General features: G+C 39.7%; 1 protein-coding gene across 1 annotated transcript; it reads right to left on the reverse strand.

Annotated features, from left to right (window-relative positions):
- Positions 1-1727: 1727 nt before the first annotated feature.
- LOC139475387 (uncharacterized) lies at positions 1728-2966 on the reverse strand. Its single transcript, XM_071258606.1, has one exon. The coding sequence runs from the start codon at positions 2964-2966 to the stop codon at positions 1728-1730; it is 1239 nt and encodes a 412-aa protein (XP_071114707.1).
- Between the last annotated feature and the right edge of the window lie 17538 nt (positions 2967-20504).

The raw sequence follows: 20504 nt of genomic DNA on the forward strand, positions 1-20504 counted from the left end.
AGACTGACACTACATGCTGTTTGTTTACAATAGCATTTTTCACAAAGGATTCTAATCGTACTAGATGGTCGATAGTACTTCGATTTTTTCGGAAACCACATTGGATATTTGTAATTAGATTATTGGTTTCCATATACCAAATTAATCTATTATTCACCATTCGCTCCATGGTTTTACACACGCAACTTGTTAAGGATATAGGTCTATAGATAGACGGATCAGTATGATCCCGGCCAGGCTTTGGTATCGGAACTACAATGGCACTATGCCATGAAGGAGGAAAATTCCCAGATATCCATATTTGATCAAATATATCTAAAAGTGTCTCCAGACAGGATTCAGGTAAATGTTTTAAAAGCTGATAATGTATGTTGTCAGCTCCCGTTGCTGTGTCATGAGCTTGCCCAAAGGCGGTGTGTAGCTCATGTAATGAGAAGACTTCATTATAGTCTTCACCATTATCAGAAGTGAAATTTACTTTGATCTTCTCCTGTTGTTTCTTAATTTTTGAAACTCCAGGACATAATTAGATGTTGAAGAATGTTTTGCCAACGTTTCTCCAAGCTTATTGGCAATGTCAGTTTTATCTGTTAATAACGTGTCATCATCCTTAAGATGATGAACAGAAGATTTTGAGCCTTTGCCTTTTATTTTCTGAACCATGTTCCACACCTTGGACATGGGCGTACGGGAATTTATTTTGGAGACATAGTTCCTCCAAGATTGACGCTTAGTCTGTTTAAAAGCACGTCGTGCCTTGGCATTTGTAATTTTAACTCTATCCAAATTATGGACTGTAGGATGTCGGCGAAAATATTTTTCTGCTTTCTTCCTACACTTTCTGGCCTGTTTGCAGTCATTAGTAAACCATGGTTTACGAATATGGGGATTTGCAGAGGACTTCGGAATGGTTTGGTCAGCAATGTCATTCAATAAATCCGAAAACAACTGTATCGGATCTGGAATATTCTGGAAAATGTTATGTTTTAATTTGTCAGTACACAGTACCTCGTATAAGGACCAATTGGCCTTGGTAAAGTTCCACCTGGATGACGGTGGTTCATCAGTAGGGTTAACAGTCTTAAGTACAGTGGGAAAATGATCACTCCCGCAGAGGTCATCATGGACTGACCATGCAAATTCATTATACAAAGTAGAGTCTGTGAGTGACAGATCGGGGGCAGAATAAGTACCAGTGGCTGGATGTAAATAAGTGCTGGAATCATCATTAAAGATACATAAGTTATTGTCAGAAAGAAAATCCTCAATGATTTTTCCTTTATTATTAGCATTTGGACTTCCCCACAAAGGGTTGTGTCCGTTCAGATCACCCATGATAATGCAGGGCTTTGGAAGTTGATCATATAGATTTTGAAGATCAGACTGTCGAAGATCAGAAGAAGGAGGGATATACAAAGAGCACAGCGTAAAAGCAATGTGCAGAGTCAGACGAACAGCAACAGTCTGAAGATTTGTATTAAGAGCTACAGGGCTATGTATGATGCCCTGCCGCACCAAGATAGTAGAGCCTCCCGTTGCTTTATCTCCAGGAGGAGAAAAGGAATGATAATCATCGTACTGCCTTAAGGTAAACTGATCTGTAGTTTTCAGGTATGTTTCCTGAAGACATAATGCTGACGGTTGAAGATCCTGTATCAATAATTGTATCTCATTAAAATTATGCCTAAGTCCTCTGCAATTCCACTGTATGATATTTGACAACTGAGTCATGGTGGCTCAATTGGAGACCGCTCGCGTGAATGTGAGGAGGAACTACTCCTCCGCCTGTCCTGAGAGGACAGAGTAACCTCCATGTCCAGAGGCCCAAAGGAGTTATGTAAAGTAACTTCTGAAGGCGAAGGGACAATAGGTGGCTGTTTTTTACTCAATTTCTTTTTCTCTTTTTTCCCCAGATTTGCTGGTTGTTTCCCAGACGGTTGCGATTGTGTCTCAGACTGAATCTCAGTCTGAGATCCAGAAGTTGATTGACTGATGGCAGGAATAGGTTTGGAAATAGTGGAATTTGGAATGGTAGCAACAGGTTGTTCTGACTTGACCCATGTCAAGTCAGTCTGACACGAAATAGATGATGTTGCTACTGGGCGTGAGACTGCAGCGGAGTAAGAAATAGTAGATGGAGTCGTGCTCTGATCTTTCAATAGTTTTTTAGCATCCAGGTACGGTATGTTCCTTTCACATTTCAGTTTCATTATTTGAGATTCAATCTGCCACACAGGGCAAGATTTAGATGAAGCAACATGAGGGCCAGTACAGTTAGCACACTTCAAATCAGTTTCGCAGTCAGTGCTCTCATGGTTGGCACCGCAACGATGACATACCACAGAGTTACGACAGGATTTGGAGCCATGACCGAAACGTTGACACTTGTAGCATCGGAGCGGATTGGGGACATACACATCCACTCCGATGTGGAAGTAACCTGCTTTAATTGACTGGGGAAGGGTTGTACGGGCAAACGTCATGAGATACGTATTTGTATTGGTGATGACACCGTCCTTCTTGAATGTAAAACGTTTAACTGCAGTAACAGCCTGGTCTGCCAACTCCGTAGCGATTTCTTCTTCAGACATGTCGGACAGACAACGAGCCCTATCACGAACAATGCCTCGACAAGAATTTAATGTTCTGTGCTCAGACACAGCAACCTCAATATTTGCAAATGTAGAGATAGATAAAAGGTTGAGAGATTGCTGTCTCAGAGCACACTCCACCAGAAGCGAACCACTACGGAGACGGGTGACGTTCTTGACCTCACCGCAAATCCCGGACACAGCCTTAGAAACAGCAAAAGGATTCAATTTTATGGGTAAGTTATCAGCAGCCTCAATCACCAGGAATTTAGCCCATGAATCAATATTTGGAGAAAGATTCCCCGTTGAAATTTCAATTTCCTCCAGACGTCTCTTTTTTTCATTACGAGATGAACCAGATTCTGGGAGAGCCATGTTGAAAAGAAAATGATTCAGCACCCCTGTTCCCCACCCGCCATCGAGTGTCAACAAGGACAGTGTTATATTGCACCGGATATCAAGGATGCAAACACCAGGGATACAAGGATGTTATACTCCAGCGAATATGACTTGTACAGCTATATTTATCTACCAGATGTAGTGCCAGGCAGGTTCAGTCCATGACAAGAAACTGGAGACATACAGAATACAGAGGTCAACATCACCAGATTGGCCCATGAGCCACCGCCTTCTGGCGTAAGACTCTAGGCAATTAATTCCATCAAAAATTGTTAATACATACAAAGTATGCATGGCTAAGACCAAAATATACAGTATAATACAAGACAGTGGTGCATATACAATATTACGCACAGGGCCTGGCATGACCAGCCGATTGATAAGACCGGGCCCATCTTACCACCCGTCTAGGCGAAGTAAGGGTCGAAGTAGTGTGTTGGGCAAAGGAACACAGTTCCAGGAACCACTGCCCTCAACTACCAGACTCCCGTCCTCCGCCGACACAGGGACGCAATCCACGGCAAACAGGTTGCCCATTTTAGTCGCCTCATACGACCAGCAATGGGAGGCTGTGGAAATATTCTACCCCGGTTCCACACGGGGGAAGAGCTATTAGCGCTACCCAGCACTCACCACGAGGAGGTTGCTCTTCACGAGTGCCCTTTTTCTAAAGAATGCCCAGTTTGGAAACAACAAGTTGAAATCAACAAAATATAATTCACGAGAAACATCAGTTTTGCTGATGCAAAAAAAACTTGTTCAGACATCAGAACTTAAGGAAACTTATGCTTCCATCACCAGGACACCTTCAAAAAAAACACTAGCTTAACAAGTTTGCCAGTAACCAAATCATCATTAACCTGTCAAAAAGATTTAACATGGGTGAAAACAGAGTCGCCTCAGATTTTTTCACCTGAAAAGTGCACTCAAACTGTAAAATCACTTCCGAGCACCTCTCGAATTCAGTCAGAATCATCTTGTTATCAGAAGCAACCACAAACTCAGACAGCTTCAATAACCCTATCTGAAACACATGTGAAACAAATCGTTAAAACTAAGATCAAATCTCGAATAGGGCCACGGGAGGTTCTTCAATCCTTGTGAGGCATAATGTTATCCACAGCCCTGTTACACTTAAAACTACTCCCCAGGCCGTTGCAGTTCGAATTCCTTTGCACGTTGCTTTTACTCTGTGTTCACTGTACGTACCGCCTTCATCAGCTCTCAGGCTGTCAGATCTTCAAGCTCTCTATGATGAATTACCTAAACCCTGTGTAATCATGGGCGATATAAATGGCCACAACCCACTATGGGGTGGCACTAACACTAACACTAAAGGTAAAATACTTGAAGATTTCATCTCTAATAATGATCTGTGCATTTTTAATGATGACTCCAACACTTATCTCCATCCTGCAACTGAAACGTGTTCTTCTCTTGATTTATCTCTGACCGATTCTAACCTACTCAACGAATTTTAATGGTCAGTCCACAATGACCTTTGTGGAAGTGATTATTTTCCTACTATTATTCAAGCAATAACTCCATCTGATATTCCACCTTCAACGAGATGGAATTTTTTAAAGGCTAACTGGTCTCCATTTCAGAGATTATGTTCACATAAACTAAAACCTGAGGTTTTCAGTGCTGTTGGTGATCCTATTCAATTTTTTTCTGACATGTTACATGAAATTGCAGACGAATGTATACCAAAATCCTCTACAAATCCACATATACGTCAACCGTGGTTTAACACCGATTGTAGTGAGTGAGTGAGTGAGTTTATGCTTTACGTCACATCGGCAATATTTCAGCCATATCGTGACGAGAAGTTATACAATATTTAAGCATATATGTAAACCAAATAAGAACCTGTCAGCGAAGGACAGTAAAATGACTAGAATATCACAGATTGAATGGTTAAAACTAGCATACAACAATAAAAAGATATCATTACATAGTCATGAAACAGTACAATATAAAAAAGGGCTGTAGATCGCCAGCATCTGAAGGCAGATCACCATGCTAGGGACCATGGGGACTTACATTACTTTTGCTACCTGCATGGACCCCAGCCGGATTTACATCATCCCTTCAGGTGTTGGCGATTATTAACATACTTAGCCATATTAAAATAACATATATACTACGATTAAAGACAATGGTAAGAATAAATCTACTTTGAATGACGTGGTCTTTCATACCCTCTCCAGGGGACAATCATTTTACATTACTTCAACCCCCTTCGAGGATACAGCCACTAACAATCTTAGTTATTGTATTTATCCTGCCAATAATAAAAAGTAGATTATATACACAACATATATTAATCAAAATTTATGGTACAATTCAATTTCTTTTAAAAAACCAATAACTAAATGAGAACTGATATTAAAAAGATCCTTAATAGATGAAACCCCTTGTGATGGCAAAATCAATACAGTCAAGCAGGACATGCTTGACGGTGATTCTTTCATCACAAGGGATACAAAACGGAGGATCTTCACCTTGTAACAAATACTCGTGTGTATATCTTGAATGGCCAATACGACATCGTCGCATAATGACCTCTTCAAATCTGGACTGACAACCCAAGTAGGTGTAGCCGATATTGGGTTTAATTTCACGTAATTTATTGATACCTACTTGGGCGTCCCACTTCTGTTGCATAAGATCTCGAATGTAAGATCGAATCATGGGTTTAAAATCAGTGTATGGGATCAGAAGTGGTGTCACAGATTTGTTGAGTGCTGCTTTAGCAGCAGCATCGGCCATTGTGTTACCTTTGATGCCAACATGGCTTGGTAACCAGGAAAAAACGATGTCGTATTGGCCAGTTGCAAGATCATTTATTAATTCGAGAATCTGGATTAAAAGTGGATGTTTGGGTGACATGTTTTTAATAGCCTGAAGGCACGAAAGTGAATCTGAAAAAATAATGAAGTCTTTATATTTTGATTTCTTCTTGATATATTGTAGTGCTGTTAAAATTGCGTGCGCTTCTGCTGTGAATATGAAACTATTATCGGGTAAACGTGAAGATACTGTTCTGGATCCAATGATGGTGGCACTAGCAACTGCGCCACCATCCTTGGATCCATCTGTAAATATAGATTTATATGTGTCATAAGTGTTTCTTAATTGATTGTATTCTTGTTTATAAATAAGTGGATTTGTATCAGATTTCTTAAGTTTAGTTAATGTGAGGTCTACAGTTGGTTTCAGACGGCGTTGTTTAAGAGAAGGCTCATCTGCTTCTATATAGAGACTGTGAATGGGAGACGTTCTAAAAGCTCCAAGGCAAAGCCTCAGGCTTTGATGATGGATGGTATCGAGTTTTTGTAAATTACTTTTGCAGGCTCCACCATAGATGATGGAGCCATAATCAAGTTTGGAACGAATTAGTGACCTGTATAAGTGTAAGAGGGTTGTTTGATCCCCTCCCCACTTTGAATTAGAAACAACTTTCAATAGATCGAGTGCCTTCAGGCATTTAGCTTTTAGGTATTTAATATGTGGAAGGAAAGTTAAGTGGTTATCAAAAATAAGTCCCAAGAACTTGGCCTCCTTAACAACTTTGATAGGAGTGCCATTCAGAAATAGTTCAGGGTCCTTATGTGGCTTATATTTTCTGCAGAAATGTATACAATTAGTTTTTGATTTGGAAAATTTAAACCCGTTTTCTAGACACCACTTGTTAATTTTATTAAGACATAATTGTAATTGCCTTTCTATTGTGTGCATATTTGTGCCACGACAAGATAGATTAAAATCATCCACAAAAAGTGATCCATCAACTGAATCATTTAAAACTTTTGACAAACTGTTAATTTTTATACTGAATAAAGTGACAGACAAAATACTGCCTTGTGGGACACCCTGATCCTGATTATAATGATCAGACAGGGTTGTACCCACTCGGACTTGAAATTGTCTGTCTGTTAAAAACTGGGATATAAAATGAGGCAGACGGCCTCTTAATCCAAAATCATGAAGATCTTTTAAAATACCATGTTTCTATGTTGTATCGTAAGCTTTTTTTAAATCGAAAAAAATCGATACAGCATGTTGTCTATTTACAATGGAATTTTTAATGAACGATTCTAAACGCACTAAATGATCGATAGTACTTCTGTTCTTCCGGAAACCACATTGTATATTGGTAAGAAGATTATTTGTTTCCAAGTACCACACTAATCGATTATTTACCATGCGTTCCATCATTTTACAAACACAGCTGGTTAGTGAGATAGGTCGGTAATTTGATGGACCAGAATGATCCCGCCCAGGTTTGGGTATTGGTATAACAATGGCAATATGCCATGAAGTTGGAAACGTCCCAGATGTCCAAATGTCATCGAACATAGTCAACAAAGTTTCAAGGCATGATTCGGGCAAGTGTTTCAGTAGCTGATATTGAATATTATCAGCGCCTGCTGCTGTATCATGAGCTTGCCCTAAGGCAGTATATAGCTCATGTAGTGAAAATACCTCATTGTAATCTTCACCATTATCAGATGTAAAATTTACTTTTTTCTTTTCCTGTTGGAGCTGATATTTTTGAAATTCAGGATCGTAATTTGATGAAGACGAATGTTGAGATAACGTTTTCCCAAGGCTATTGGCAATATCAGACTTATTCGTAAGGAAAGTATCGCCATCCTTTAGATGGTTAACTGTATAATTTGATCCCTTGCCTTTGATCTTTTTGATCATGTTCCATACCTTGGACATGGGGGTACGAGAGTTAATTTTTGAGACATAATTCTGCCAGGATTGACGTTTATTTTGTTTGAATAGACGTCTCGCCTTAGCATTTGAAATTTTGACGATGTTCAAGTTATGGACAGTAGGATGTTTACGGAAGTATTTCTCCGCCTTCTTACGACATTTCCTAGCGTGTTTGCAAGTGTCATCAAACCATGGTTTACGAACACGGGGGTTGATCGAGGACTTAGGTATTGATTCATCAGCAATTTCATTCAGTATATCTGAGAACAACTGAATCGGGTCAGTAACATTCTGAAAAGACGTAGGTAGTAATTTATCTTTGCATAAAGATTGAAATAAAAGCCAATCAGCCTTCACAAAAGTCCATCGAGGTGAAGGTGGATCATCAGCGGGATTAATGGGTTTAAGCACCGTGGGGAAATGGTCACTCCCACATAGGTCATCATGGACGGACCATGAGAATTCATTCAACAAAACTGAATCCGTCAAAGACAGATCTAATGATGAATACGTACCAGTTGCAGGGTGTAAGTAGGTGTCCGAGTCATCGTTAAAGATGCAGAGATCATTATCAAAAACAAAATCCTCGATCACTTTTCCCTTTTGATTAATGATTGCACTTCCCCATAAAGGTTTATGCCCATTTAGATCACCCATGAAGACACAGGGCTTTGGGAGTTGGTCGTATAGTTTTTGTAGATCATTTTGCTGAAGATTTGAAGAAGGTAGAATGTGTAAGGAGCAAAGTGTAAAGGCAATATGCAGTGTAGGTCTAACTGCAACTGCTTGCAGATTTGTGTCAAGCGGAACAGGACTGTGAACAACGCCCCGCCGCACCAAAATAGTAGCACTTCCAGTAGCTTTATCGCCCGGAGGAGAGAAGGAATGATACGAACTATACTGCCTTAATTCAAATTCATCTTGTAAAGAAATTGCTGATGGACTTAAATCTTTTGTTAATATTGTGCCTAAGTCCTTTGCAATTCCATTGACATATATTGGAATGGGTCATGGCGGTTCTATAGGAGATCGCTCACGTAAACGTGAAGAAGAGTCACCACTCATAGAAGATGGAGTAACATCCATCTCGAGAGGATCAAAGAAATTCTGAACATCTACAGATGTTTCAGTGAGAGTAGGGATCTTAGTAGTAATTTTCTTGTTTTGTTTCTTCTTTTGTTTGTTGATGGTTTGATAGTTGCTGGTAATTCAGGAGTTGGTTTAGGTGGGGCGATAGTCTGAGTCACAACCTGAGATGCTGGAGAGATGCCACATGATTGATTATCTGAATCATTTGTCTGGCTCTCTGATGTTGTAACCACAGGCACAGGGTTTTCAGAGTGTTCCCATGTCAAGTCAGTTTGACATTTTATAGATCTTGTGGTAGAAGGTCGAGAGACAGCAGCAGCATAGGTTTGCGCTGATGGAGGTGACCGACTGGCAACGATTTTTTAGCTTCCTGAAAAGAAATGCTGTTATTACAATTGACTGTTAAGATTTCCGTTTCAGGATTCCAAAGAGGACAGGATTTCGAAGACGCAACATGTTTACCCATACAATTAGCAGATTTGGGGTCAGCTGTACAATCTGAGGCGTCATGATTTGCAACACAACGGTGACAAACGATCGGCCGATCGCATGATTTGGAGCCATGTCCAAACTTCTGACACTGGTAACATCGGAGAGGATTGGGGACATACACCTCCACTCCGATGTTAAAATAGCCTGCCTTAATTGATTGTGGTATGGTCGACAGTGCAAATGTGAACAAATAAGTATTTGTTTTGATTATGTTTTCTCCGTCCATTCTAGTAAACCGTTTCACTGAAGTGACATGTTGATCTTTGAGTTCGTCAAGAATATCATCTTCTTTCATTTCCGCCAGACAACGGCCTCTGTCGCGGATGATCCCCCGACTCGAGTTCAACGTTCTGTGCGCAGAGACAGCAACTTCAGTGTTTGCAAATGTAGTACATTTCAAAAGGTTGGCAGCTTGCTGTCTCCGTGCACACTCTACCAAAGGAGAACCGCCCCGGAGCCATGAAACATTCTTAACTTCACCATAAATACCTGCAATGGCTTAAGATATGGCAAAAGGGTTTTTTTTAGTGGTAATTCATTTCTGGATTCAACTACCAAAAAACGTGCCCAAGAATTATTATTTGGTATGACAGAAACATCATCATCAGATGATAAAATCTCACTTTCCAGACGTCTCTTCTTTCATTGCGGTTCGAACCAGAGTGATTGTGACCCATGATGAAAGTAATTTATTCAACACCTCTGCTCCCCACCCACCATGGAGTGCCACAAAGAGCGATGTTATATTGCACCGGATCTCCAACATGCAAACATCAGGGATACAGAGGTGGTATACTCCAGTAAAAACAACATGAATAGATGAATTTGTCTATCAAATAAAATGCCAGGCTGCCAGAATGAATTCTCATGGTCCGTCCATGATGACCTGTGTGGAAGAGACCATTTTCCCACTGTACTTAAACCCATTAATCCCACTCATGATCCACCTTCACCTCGATGGAATTTTTTGTAGGCTGATTGGCCTTTATTTCAATCTTTATGCAAAGATAAATTAAAACCTACGTCGTTTCAGAATGTTACTGACCCGATTCAGTTGTTCTCAGATCAACTGAATAAAATTGCAGATGAATCAATTCCTAAGTCCTCCGTCAACCCACGTGTTCGTAAACCATGGTTTGATGACACTTGCAAACAAGCTAGGAAATGTCGTAAGAAGGCGGAGAAATACTTCCGTAAACATCCTACTGTTTATAATTTAAACACCGTCAAATTTCAAATGCTAAGGCAAGACGTCTATTTAAGCAAAATAAACGTCAATCTTGGAGGAACTATGTCTCCAAAATAAACACTCGTACTCCTATGTCCAAGGTATGGAACATGATCAAAAAGATCAAAGGCAAGGGATCACTTTCTACAGTTAACCATCTGAAGGATGGCGATACTTTACTAACTGATAAAACTGCTATTGCCAATAGACTTGGGAAATCTTTATCTCAACATTCGTCTTCATCAAACTACGTTCCTGAATTTCAAAAATATCAGCTCCAACAGGAAAAGAAAAAAGTAAATTTTACATCTGATAATGGTGAAGATTACAATGAGGTATTTTTACTACATGAGCTATATACTGCCTTAGGGCAAGCTCATGATACAGCAGCAGGCGCTGATAATATTCATTATCAGCTACTGAAACACTTGCCCGAATCTTGTCTTGAAACTATGTTGACTATATTTTATGATATTTGGACATCAGGGACGATTCCAACTTCATGGCATAATGCCATTGTTTTCCCCATACCCAAACCTGGGCGGGATCACTCTGATCCATCAAATTACCGACCTATCTCTCTAACTAGCTGTGTTTGTAAAATGATGGAACGCATGGTAAATAATCGATTAGTGTGGTACTTGGAAACAAATAATCTTCTTACCAATATACAATGTGGTTTCCGGAAAAACAGAAGTACTATCGATCATTTAGTGCGTTTAGAATCGTTCATTAAAAATTCCATTGTAAATAGACAACATGCTGTATCGATCTTATTCGATTTAGAAAAAGCTTACGATACAACATAGAAACATGGTATTTTAAAAGATCTTCATGATTTTGGATTAAGAGGCCGTCTGCCTCATTTTATATCAAGTTTTTAACAGACAGACAATTTCAAGTCCGAGTGGGTACAACCCTGTCTGATCATTATAATCAGGATCAGGGTGTCCCACAAGGCAGTATTTTGTCTGTCACTTTATTCAGTATAAAAATTAACAGTTTGTCAAAAGTTTTAAATGATTCAGTTGATGGATCACTTTTTGTGGATGATTTTAACATATCTTGTCGTGGTAAAAATATGCCTACCATAGAGAGGCAATTACAATTATGTCTCAATAAAATTCATAAGTGGTGTCTAGAAAACGGGTTTAAATTTTCCAAATCAAAAACTAATTGTACATTTCTGCAGAAAATATAAGCCACATAAGGACCCTGAACTATTTCTGAATGGCACCCCAATCAAAGTTGTTAAGGAGGCCAAGTTCTTGGGACTTATTTTTGATAACCACTTAACTTTCCTTCCACATATTAGATACCTTAAAGCTAAATGCCTGAAGGCACTTGATCTATTGAAAGTTGTTTCTAATTCAAAGTGGGGAGGGGATCAAACAACCCTCTTACACCTATACAGGTCACTAATCCGTTCAAAACTTGATTATGGCTCCATCATCTATGGTGGAGCCTGCAAAAGTAATCTACAAAAACTCGGTACCATCCATCATCAAGGCCTGCGGCTTTGCCTTGGAGCCTTTAGAACGTCTCCCATTCACAGTCTCTATATAGAAGCAGATGAGCCTTATCTTAAACAACGCCGTTTTAAATTATCTTTACAATACATCACTAAATTATATTCTAATCAGTCCAATCCAGCTTTTGAATGCATATTCATTACTCTCTACGAAGATCTTTACAATAAGAAATCAAAACTCACTCCACCACTAGGAATCAGAATAAAATCTGCAATATCAGCTTCTAATATTAAACTCCAAGATATAGCTCCTACTAAACTTTTCTCCTCTCCTCCTTGGCAAATGGTAAAACCAGAGGTAGACCTGACATTAACCAAACTTAAGAAATCAGATACTTACCAATTAATATACCAACAAGAATACCATCAACTAAGAAACACTTACGACACTTATAAATCTATATTTACAGATGGATCCAAGGATGGTGGCGCAGTTGCTAGTGCCACTGTCATTGGATCCAGAACAATCTCTTCATGTTTACCGGATAACAGTTCAATATTCACTGCAGAAGCAAACGCCATTTTTACAGCACTTAAATATATCAGTAATCAATCTAAACATAATCAATTCATACTGTTTTCAGATTCTCTTTCATGCCTTCAGGCAATTAAAAATATGTCCTTTAAACATCCACTTTTAATCCAAATTCTAGAATTATTTAATGATCTTGCTACTGGCCAATATGACATCGTCTTTTGTTGGTTACCAAGCCATGTTGGCATCAAAGGTAACACAATGGCCGATGCTGCTGCTAAAGCAGCACTCAACAAATCTGTGACACCACTTCTGATCCCATACACTGATTTTAAACCCATGATTCGATCTTACATCCGAGATCTTATGCAACAGAAGTGGGACGCCCAAGTAGGTATCAATAAATTACATGAAATTAAACCAAATATCGGTTACACCTACTTGGGCTGTCAGTCCAGATTTGAAGAGGTCATTATGCGACGATGTCGTATTGGCCACAGCAGATACACAAATGAATATTTATTAAAAGGTGAGGATCCTCTGTTTTGTATCCCTTGTGATGAAAGAATCACAGTCAAGCATGGCCTGCTTGACTGTATTGATTTTTCCATCACAAGGGATAAATATTTCAGTGTCAAAACAGTTAAGGACCTTTTTAATGATGTTAATTCTCATTTAATGTTATGTTTTTTAAAAGAAATAGAACTTGTCCATAAATTTTGATGTGCTTAATGTATTATTTTATAAATTGGTGGTGCTAATTAATAACTTAGATTGTGAGTGGCTGTACCCTCGAGGGGGGTTGAAGTAGCGTAAAATTATTGTCCCCCTAAGAAAGTATGTAAGTCCCAAACCATTCGTAGTATTTTTATGTATACCAGACTTTTAAATCGTAGTATATTTGTTAGTTTTATTCAATGGCTGAACTTGCATATAATCGCCAGCGACTGAAGGGATGGTGTAAATCCTGCCGGGGTCCATGCAGGAAGCAAAGGTACTGTAAGTCCCCATGGTCCCTGGTGTGGTGATCTCCCTTTAGTTACTGACGATCTCTAGCCAATTTTTATATTGTGTTGTTCCTTAATACTTAGTGCTTTTAAATGTTCCGCAACTAGTTTTAAATCTTATCTGTGATATTCTAGTTCTCATACAGTCCTTCGATGACAGGTTTTTATAAAGTCACGATATGGCTGAAATATTGCCGATGTGACGTAAAGCATTACCAGACTCACACTCACTTTTCAATAAAAAGTCATCCCTTATTCCACCACAAGGAATCAGAATTAAACCTTTCATTTCTGCTGCAAAAATTGAACTCGAAAATATATCTCCTTTCCGCCTGCTTTCTTCTCCTCCTTGGCAATTGGTAAAGCCACAGGTGGATCTTACATTATCTAAACGAAAGAAATCTGACACTAATCAACTACAATATCAAACAAGAATATAATCAATTAAGAAGCGAATATAACACTTACAAATCAATATTTACAGACGGATCCAAGAATGGAGGTGCTGTTGCCAGCGCCACCATCATTGGATCCAGAACTATATCAACTAGATTACCAGATGACTCTTCAAGTTTTACAGCAGAATCAAAGGCCATATTAACTGCTCTAAACTATATAAATAACCAGTCTAAACATAAGGAACATAAAGAATCATGGTCAAGCATGTCCTGCCTACTGTATTGATTTTTCCATCACAAGTGATAACTATTTCAAAGAAATAGAATTATTAAATAAATTTTGATGTTCTGTAAATAATACATATTTTAGAATTGGTAGCGGAAAACTTTTTCACTGAGATTGTTCGTGGCTTTACCCTTGATGGGGGTTGAAGTAGTGTAAAATGATTGTCCCCCTGAGAGGGTATGTCAGACCACGTCATTCAAAGTAATGTTTTTCACCACAATTTTAATCGTAGTATATATGTTCATTTAACCTGGCTAAATTTGTCATTAATCGCCAACAGCGGAAGGGATGATGTAAATCCGGCTGGGGTCCATGCAGGTAGCAAAAGTACTGTAAGTCCCCATGGACCCTAGCATGGTGATCTACCTTCAGCTGCTGGCGAACTATAGCCCTTTTCATATTGTACCGTTATTTACAGTGATATCTTTTTATAGTTGTATGCTAGTTTTAAATAATAAACTGTGATATTCTAGTAATTTTACTGTCCATCGATGACAGGTTTTAATTTAGTTAAAATATATGTATTACAAATGTAAAATTTCTCGTCACGATTTGGCTGAAATATTGTCGATGTGACGTAAAGCTTTAACTCACTCGCTCACTTTATTTTGTGCACCATATTCCACACCTTGGATATGGGCGTGCTGGAATTTATTTTGGAGACATAGTTCTTCCAAGACTGACGCTTATTTTGTTTAAAAGCACGTCGTGCCTTGGCATTTGTAATTTTGACCTTTTCTAGATTATGGACTGTAGGATGGCGGCGGAAATACTTTTCCGCTTTCTTCCTATATTTTCGTGCCTGTTTGCATTCGTTGTTAAACCATGATTTACGAATATGTGGAATTGCAGAGGACTTTGGAATTGCTTCATCAGCAATTTCATTCAACATGTCCGAAAACAACTGTATCGGATCTTGAACATGTTGAAAAATGGCATTTGTTAATTTTTCAGTGGATAATAATTCATATAATGACCAATCAGCCTTTGTAAAATTCCACCGTGTTGTTGGTGGACGGTCAGTAGGGTTAACAGTTTTAAGGATGGTAGGGAAATGGTCACTTCCACAAAGGTCATCATGAACTTACCATTCGAATTCGTTGTAAAGGTTTGAATCTGTGATTGACAGATCCAGTGCTGAATATATACCTGTAGCAGGATGTAAATACGTGTTTGAATCGTCATTAAATATGCAGAGATTGTTGTCCGATATAAGGTCTTCAAGCACTTTTCCTTTACTGTTTGTATTTGGACTTCCACATAGAGGGTTATGTCCATTTAAATCACCCATGATGATACATGGCTTTGGTAGCTGATCATAGAGATTCTGAATATCAGCCTGCTGAAGAGTTTTTGAAGGAGGAATATACAAGGAGTACAAAGTAAGTACAATGTGCAAAGTAAGTCGGACAGCTACAGCTTGAAGATTTGTATTGAGGGGAACAGTACTATGGATGATGCCTTGCCTGATCAATATAGTAGAACCTCCAGTAGCTTTATCACCTGGAGGTGAAAATGAATGATAGCAATTGTATTTCCGTATATCAAATACATCGCTGTGCTTAAGATAAGTCTCTTGGAGACACAGTGCTGATGGTGTAAATTAGCAATTGTATTTCATTAACGAACTTTTAGCACTGGCCTGTTAAGACGGAGTTACCTCCATATCCAAAAGCTCAAAACAGTTATGGATAGGCACCTCTGAAGGAGAGGGTGTCCTATGATGTTGTCTATTTAGTTTTTTCTTTCTGTCTTTGTGATATGAACATTTCCTGGTTTTTCAATAGTTGGCAAAGATTGTGAATCAGTTTGTGATTCTGAAGATGATGTAGTGGGCTGACAATCTGATTTGTTGGGCTGAATGACAAATGTTGTTTCAACTGGTTGAACGGAGTGAACCCATGTCAACTCAGTCTGACATTCTATTGATGAAGTGGCAGCAGAATACGTTAAAGTTGATGGCAACTGATTAGCTACTTGCTTTTTGGCTTCCAGATAGGAAATATTCTTTTGATGTTTGAGTTTTAATATCTGGGATTCAGTTTTCCATAGTGGACAGGACTTTGACCAGGCCTCATGTTGGCCATTACAGTTGGCACACTTGACATCTGCCCTACATTCAGTGCTGTCATGTTTACCACCACAACGCTTGCAAACCTTTGGTCGATCACAGGATTTTAACCATAGCCAAACTTTTGGCAAGTATAACACCGGAGTGGATTGGGGACATACACCTCCACTCCGATATTAACATAACCAGCTTTTATTGAACGAGGAATATTTGGTCGATCAAATGTAAAGAGATAGGTGTTCAGTGGAGTGATAACACCATTGACCTTTTTGGAGAAACGTTTCACACCTGTTACGGCTTGATCCTTCAATTCTGAAATAATTTCTTGTTCGGACATGTCAGAAAGGCATCGAGCTCTGCCACGAACAATGCCTCGACTTGAGTTTAGAGTCTTGTGTGCTGAAACAGCAACCTCAATATTGGCAAACTGACTAATCGACAAGAGATTTAGAGATTGCTGTTTCTTCAGATACTCAACAAGAATAGAACCACAACGGAGACGAGTGACATTTTTCACTTCTCCACAATGTCCGTTTATAGCTTTTGAAATAACAAACGGATTCAATTTTAAAGGTAGTTTATCAGCAGCCTCGATCACCAGGAATCGGGCCCGTGAATCGTAGTTGTTGGGAATGTTCCCAGAATCATCATCCTCAAGACGTCTTTTTTGTCGTTTCGAATTGAACCAGGTTGTTGGGTAGACATGGTGAAAGAAAAAGTGTTTCAGCATACCTGCTCCCCACCCCCAATGGAGTGTCAACAAGGACAGTGTTGTAGCGCAACGGATTTCCAGCATGCAAACACCAGGGATACAGGGATGTTATACTCCAGCAAATATGACTTGAATACCAGATGTAGTGCCAGGCAGGTTCAGTCCATGACAAGAAACTGGAGACATACAGAATACAGAGGTCAACATCACCAGATTAGGCCCATGAACCACTGCCTTCTGGCGTAAGACTCTAGGCAATTTATTCCATCCAAAATTGTTAATTCATACAAGTTATGGATGGCCAAGACCAAAATATACATTAAAATACAACACAGGTGTGCATATTCAATATTACACACAGGGCTTGATAAGACCGGGCCCATCCTACCACCCGTCTAGGCGAAGTAAGGGTCAAAGTAGTGTGTTGGGCAAAGGAACACAGTTCCAGGAACCAGTGCCCTCAACTACCAGACTCCCTTCCTCCGCCGACACAGGGACGCAACCCACGGCAAACGGGCTGCCCAATTCGGTCAATAATTTTACAGTACTTTAGGCACTCGTGAATAGCAACCTTCTCGTGGTGAGTGCTGGGTAGCGCTAATAGCTCTTCCCCCGTGTGGAACCGGGGTAGAATATTTCCATAGCACCCCATTGCTGGTCGTAATAGGCGACCAAAGTGGGCAGTCCGTTTGCCGTGGGTTGCGTCCCTGTGTCGGCGGAGGACGGGAGTCTGGTGGTTGAGGGCACTGGTTCCAGGAATAGCGTTCCTTTGCCCAATACACCACTTCGACCCTTACTTCGCCTAGACGGGTGGTAGGATGGGCCCGGTCCTATCAATCGGCTGGTCATGTCGAGCCCTGTGCATTTAATTTCATTTGCACATTTTTGGAAAGTATGTCATGAACTTTATTTCATGCTTTTGACTTGATCAATTTTGTTCTCAAGTTATTTCATAAACTGAACAGTGATATATTATTACACTCATACATGTGTCGACTTTTGAAATGTACTGTTAACTGTTACTGAAACATTTCTATATTTGCCTAGAGTCCCAATGCCAAGAAGGCGGTGGCTCATGGGCCAATCTGGTGGAACATTTTATCTGATGTTTCTGCTTGAGTATACTCTCTTGGTATCCTTGCTGTCGCCTGTCGGAGGCCCACAGGCATATGGCATTGTCCTTGTTGACACTCTATGGTGGGTGGGGACCCAAGAGAGTGACTCACAATTACTACTACCATGGAACCCCCATTCGATAATGAGAATGATAGTCTGCGGACGCCAACTATACCAGGAATCTGGGCCAGTTTTCGAATGTTAATCTCTACTTTGGATGGCACTCCTCTAAAACTCAACCTGTTTGCCGTTGAAAAGGCCGTACAAGGTATAGCAGGGGATGTTGAGGATGCCAAAAGACTACGCAGTGGATGCTTGTTGATAAAATGTAGGCGACACAAGCAAGCCATTAGCCTTATTTCAATTAAGTCCCTTGCCAATGTTCCTGTTGTGGTGTCCCCTCACAGGTCCCTGAACAGCAGCAAAGGTATAGTGAGAGATAGAGGTCGTTTCCTTGCTGATATAACCGAGGATGAAATTTTGGAAGAACTACACAACCAAAATGTCATATCTGTGAAACGTTTTTCATCAAAGAGGAATGGTGAGGTCATTAAGACAAATACATACCTCTTCACTTTCGGTCTCCGAAAAATCCCAACCTCAATCAGAGCAGGTTAATGTAACATCAATGTTGATATGTACATCCCTAACCCACTGCGATGCTACAAGTGTCAGCAGTATGGTCATGGTTCAAGAACATGTGTCAAACAACCTGTGTGTCATAGATGTGCTGGCAACTGTGGGGACAGTGCCGATTGTAACAAAGATCCTCTCTGTGTCACCTGTGGTGGAAACCATTTTTCCTCGTCCAAAGAATGTCCAACATTCAAACGTGAATAAAAAATTGTAAAATTGAAACACGAAAGAAATATTTCATTTCAAGATGCAAAGAAGATTGTTATGGATGAAGAACAGTCTCCTCGCGGTTCTTACTCCGTAGCCGTTTCCAGACCAATCTCACAACCTGCTCCTCAACGTGTTAAACAAGCTGTTTCATGCGTAGCTTTTGGATGTCAAACGGACTACACCTGGACCAAAACGGATTCTCCTGAAGTGATTTCTCTATCTGCGGATTCAACAACCAATTTAGAAACTGCCATTTCACAAACTTCTCACGACCAATCACCATCTCAGTCGCCTCCACCACTGCAATCAGAAACAAGTGTAAAACAGGTGATCAAAAACAAAAACAAACCCAAATCAGAATCATCAAAAAAGTATCTAAGTGGCAGGGTATCAAAAGGATCAGACAACAAGATCTAATTATTCAACAAGTTTGGATTTCTCGAAGACATGGATGTGTCTGACAGCAGCCATCAGAGGGCACATAGCTTGTCACCCTTAAATAAAGGGCGGGATAGATCCCCAATTAAACTTCCAAATAGATAAATGTCTTACAATATTGTACAATGGAACTGTAGAGGACTCAGAAACAATTTTAATGATTTACAACTTTTAACTCAGGATTACAATCCATCAGCATTATGTTTGCAAGAAACATACCTAAAATGTACAGGCAAATTTGATTTCAGAAGTTATGATTCCTACCATTGCTTCTCTCCTCCTGGTGAGAAGGCTACTGGAGGATCTTCTATTTTGGTGCGTCGAAAAACCATTCATAGCGCTGTTCCACTGACTACCCCTCTTCAGGCAGTTGCAGTACGTGTTACGCTGTATATTGTGTTCACTTTGTGTTCACTTTATATTCCGCCATCATCTTCTCTACGTCAATCAGATTTACAGGCCCTCTGTGACCAACTCCCTCAACCCTGCATTATCATGGGAGATTTCAATGGCCACAACTCCCTTTGGGGAAGTAATAACACCAATACAAAAGATAAGATCCTCGAGGATTTCCTTTCAAATGATGATTTATGTATTTTTAATGATGGCTCTAACACATATTTACATCCTGCAACTGGCTCCTACTCCTTTATGGATTTATCTGTTGCAGATGCCAATCTGTTTAATGAATTTGAATGGTCAGTCCACAATGACCTTTGTGGAAGTGACCATTTTCCGACTGTAATTTCAACCATAAATCCAACTGATGCTCCACCATCATCGAGGTGGAATTTTACAAAGGCCGAATGGTCTTTATTTAATACATTATGCACTGAAAGATTACAGCCAGAATTATCTCTAAATGTTCATGTATTCCGAAATTCTCTGCGGTTCCACACATCCGTAAACCTTGGTTTAACATGGACTGCAAACAAGCTAGAAAGGCTAGGAAGAAGGCAGAAAAATATTTTCGTCGCCATCCCACCGTCCATAACTTAAATCAATTTAAAATTTCGAATGCCAAGGCTCGTCGCACATTTAAACAAAATAAACGACAGTCATGGCAATCATATGTTTCTACAATTAATTCACGT

This window comes from Haliotis cracherodii, unplaced genomic scaffold (genome assembly GCF_022045235.1).
Source record: "Haliotis cracherodii isolate W230 unplaced genomic scaffold, xgHalCrac1.p SCAF_3, whole genome shotgun sequence".
Classification (NCBI taxonomy): Eukaryota; Metazoa; Mollusca; class Gastropoda; order Lepetellida; family Haliotidae; genus Haliotis; species Haliotis cracherodii.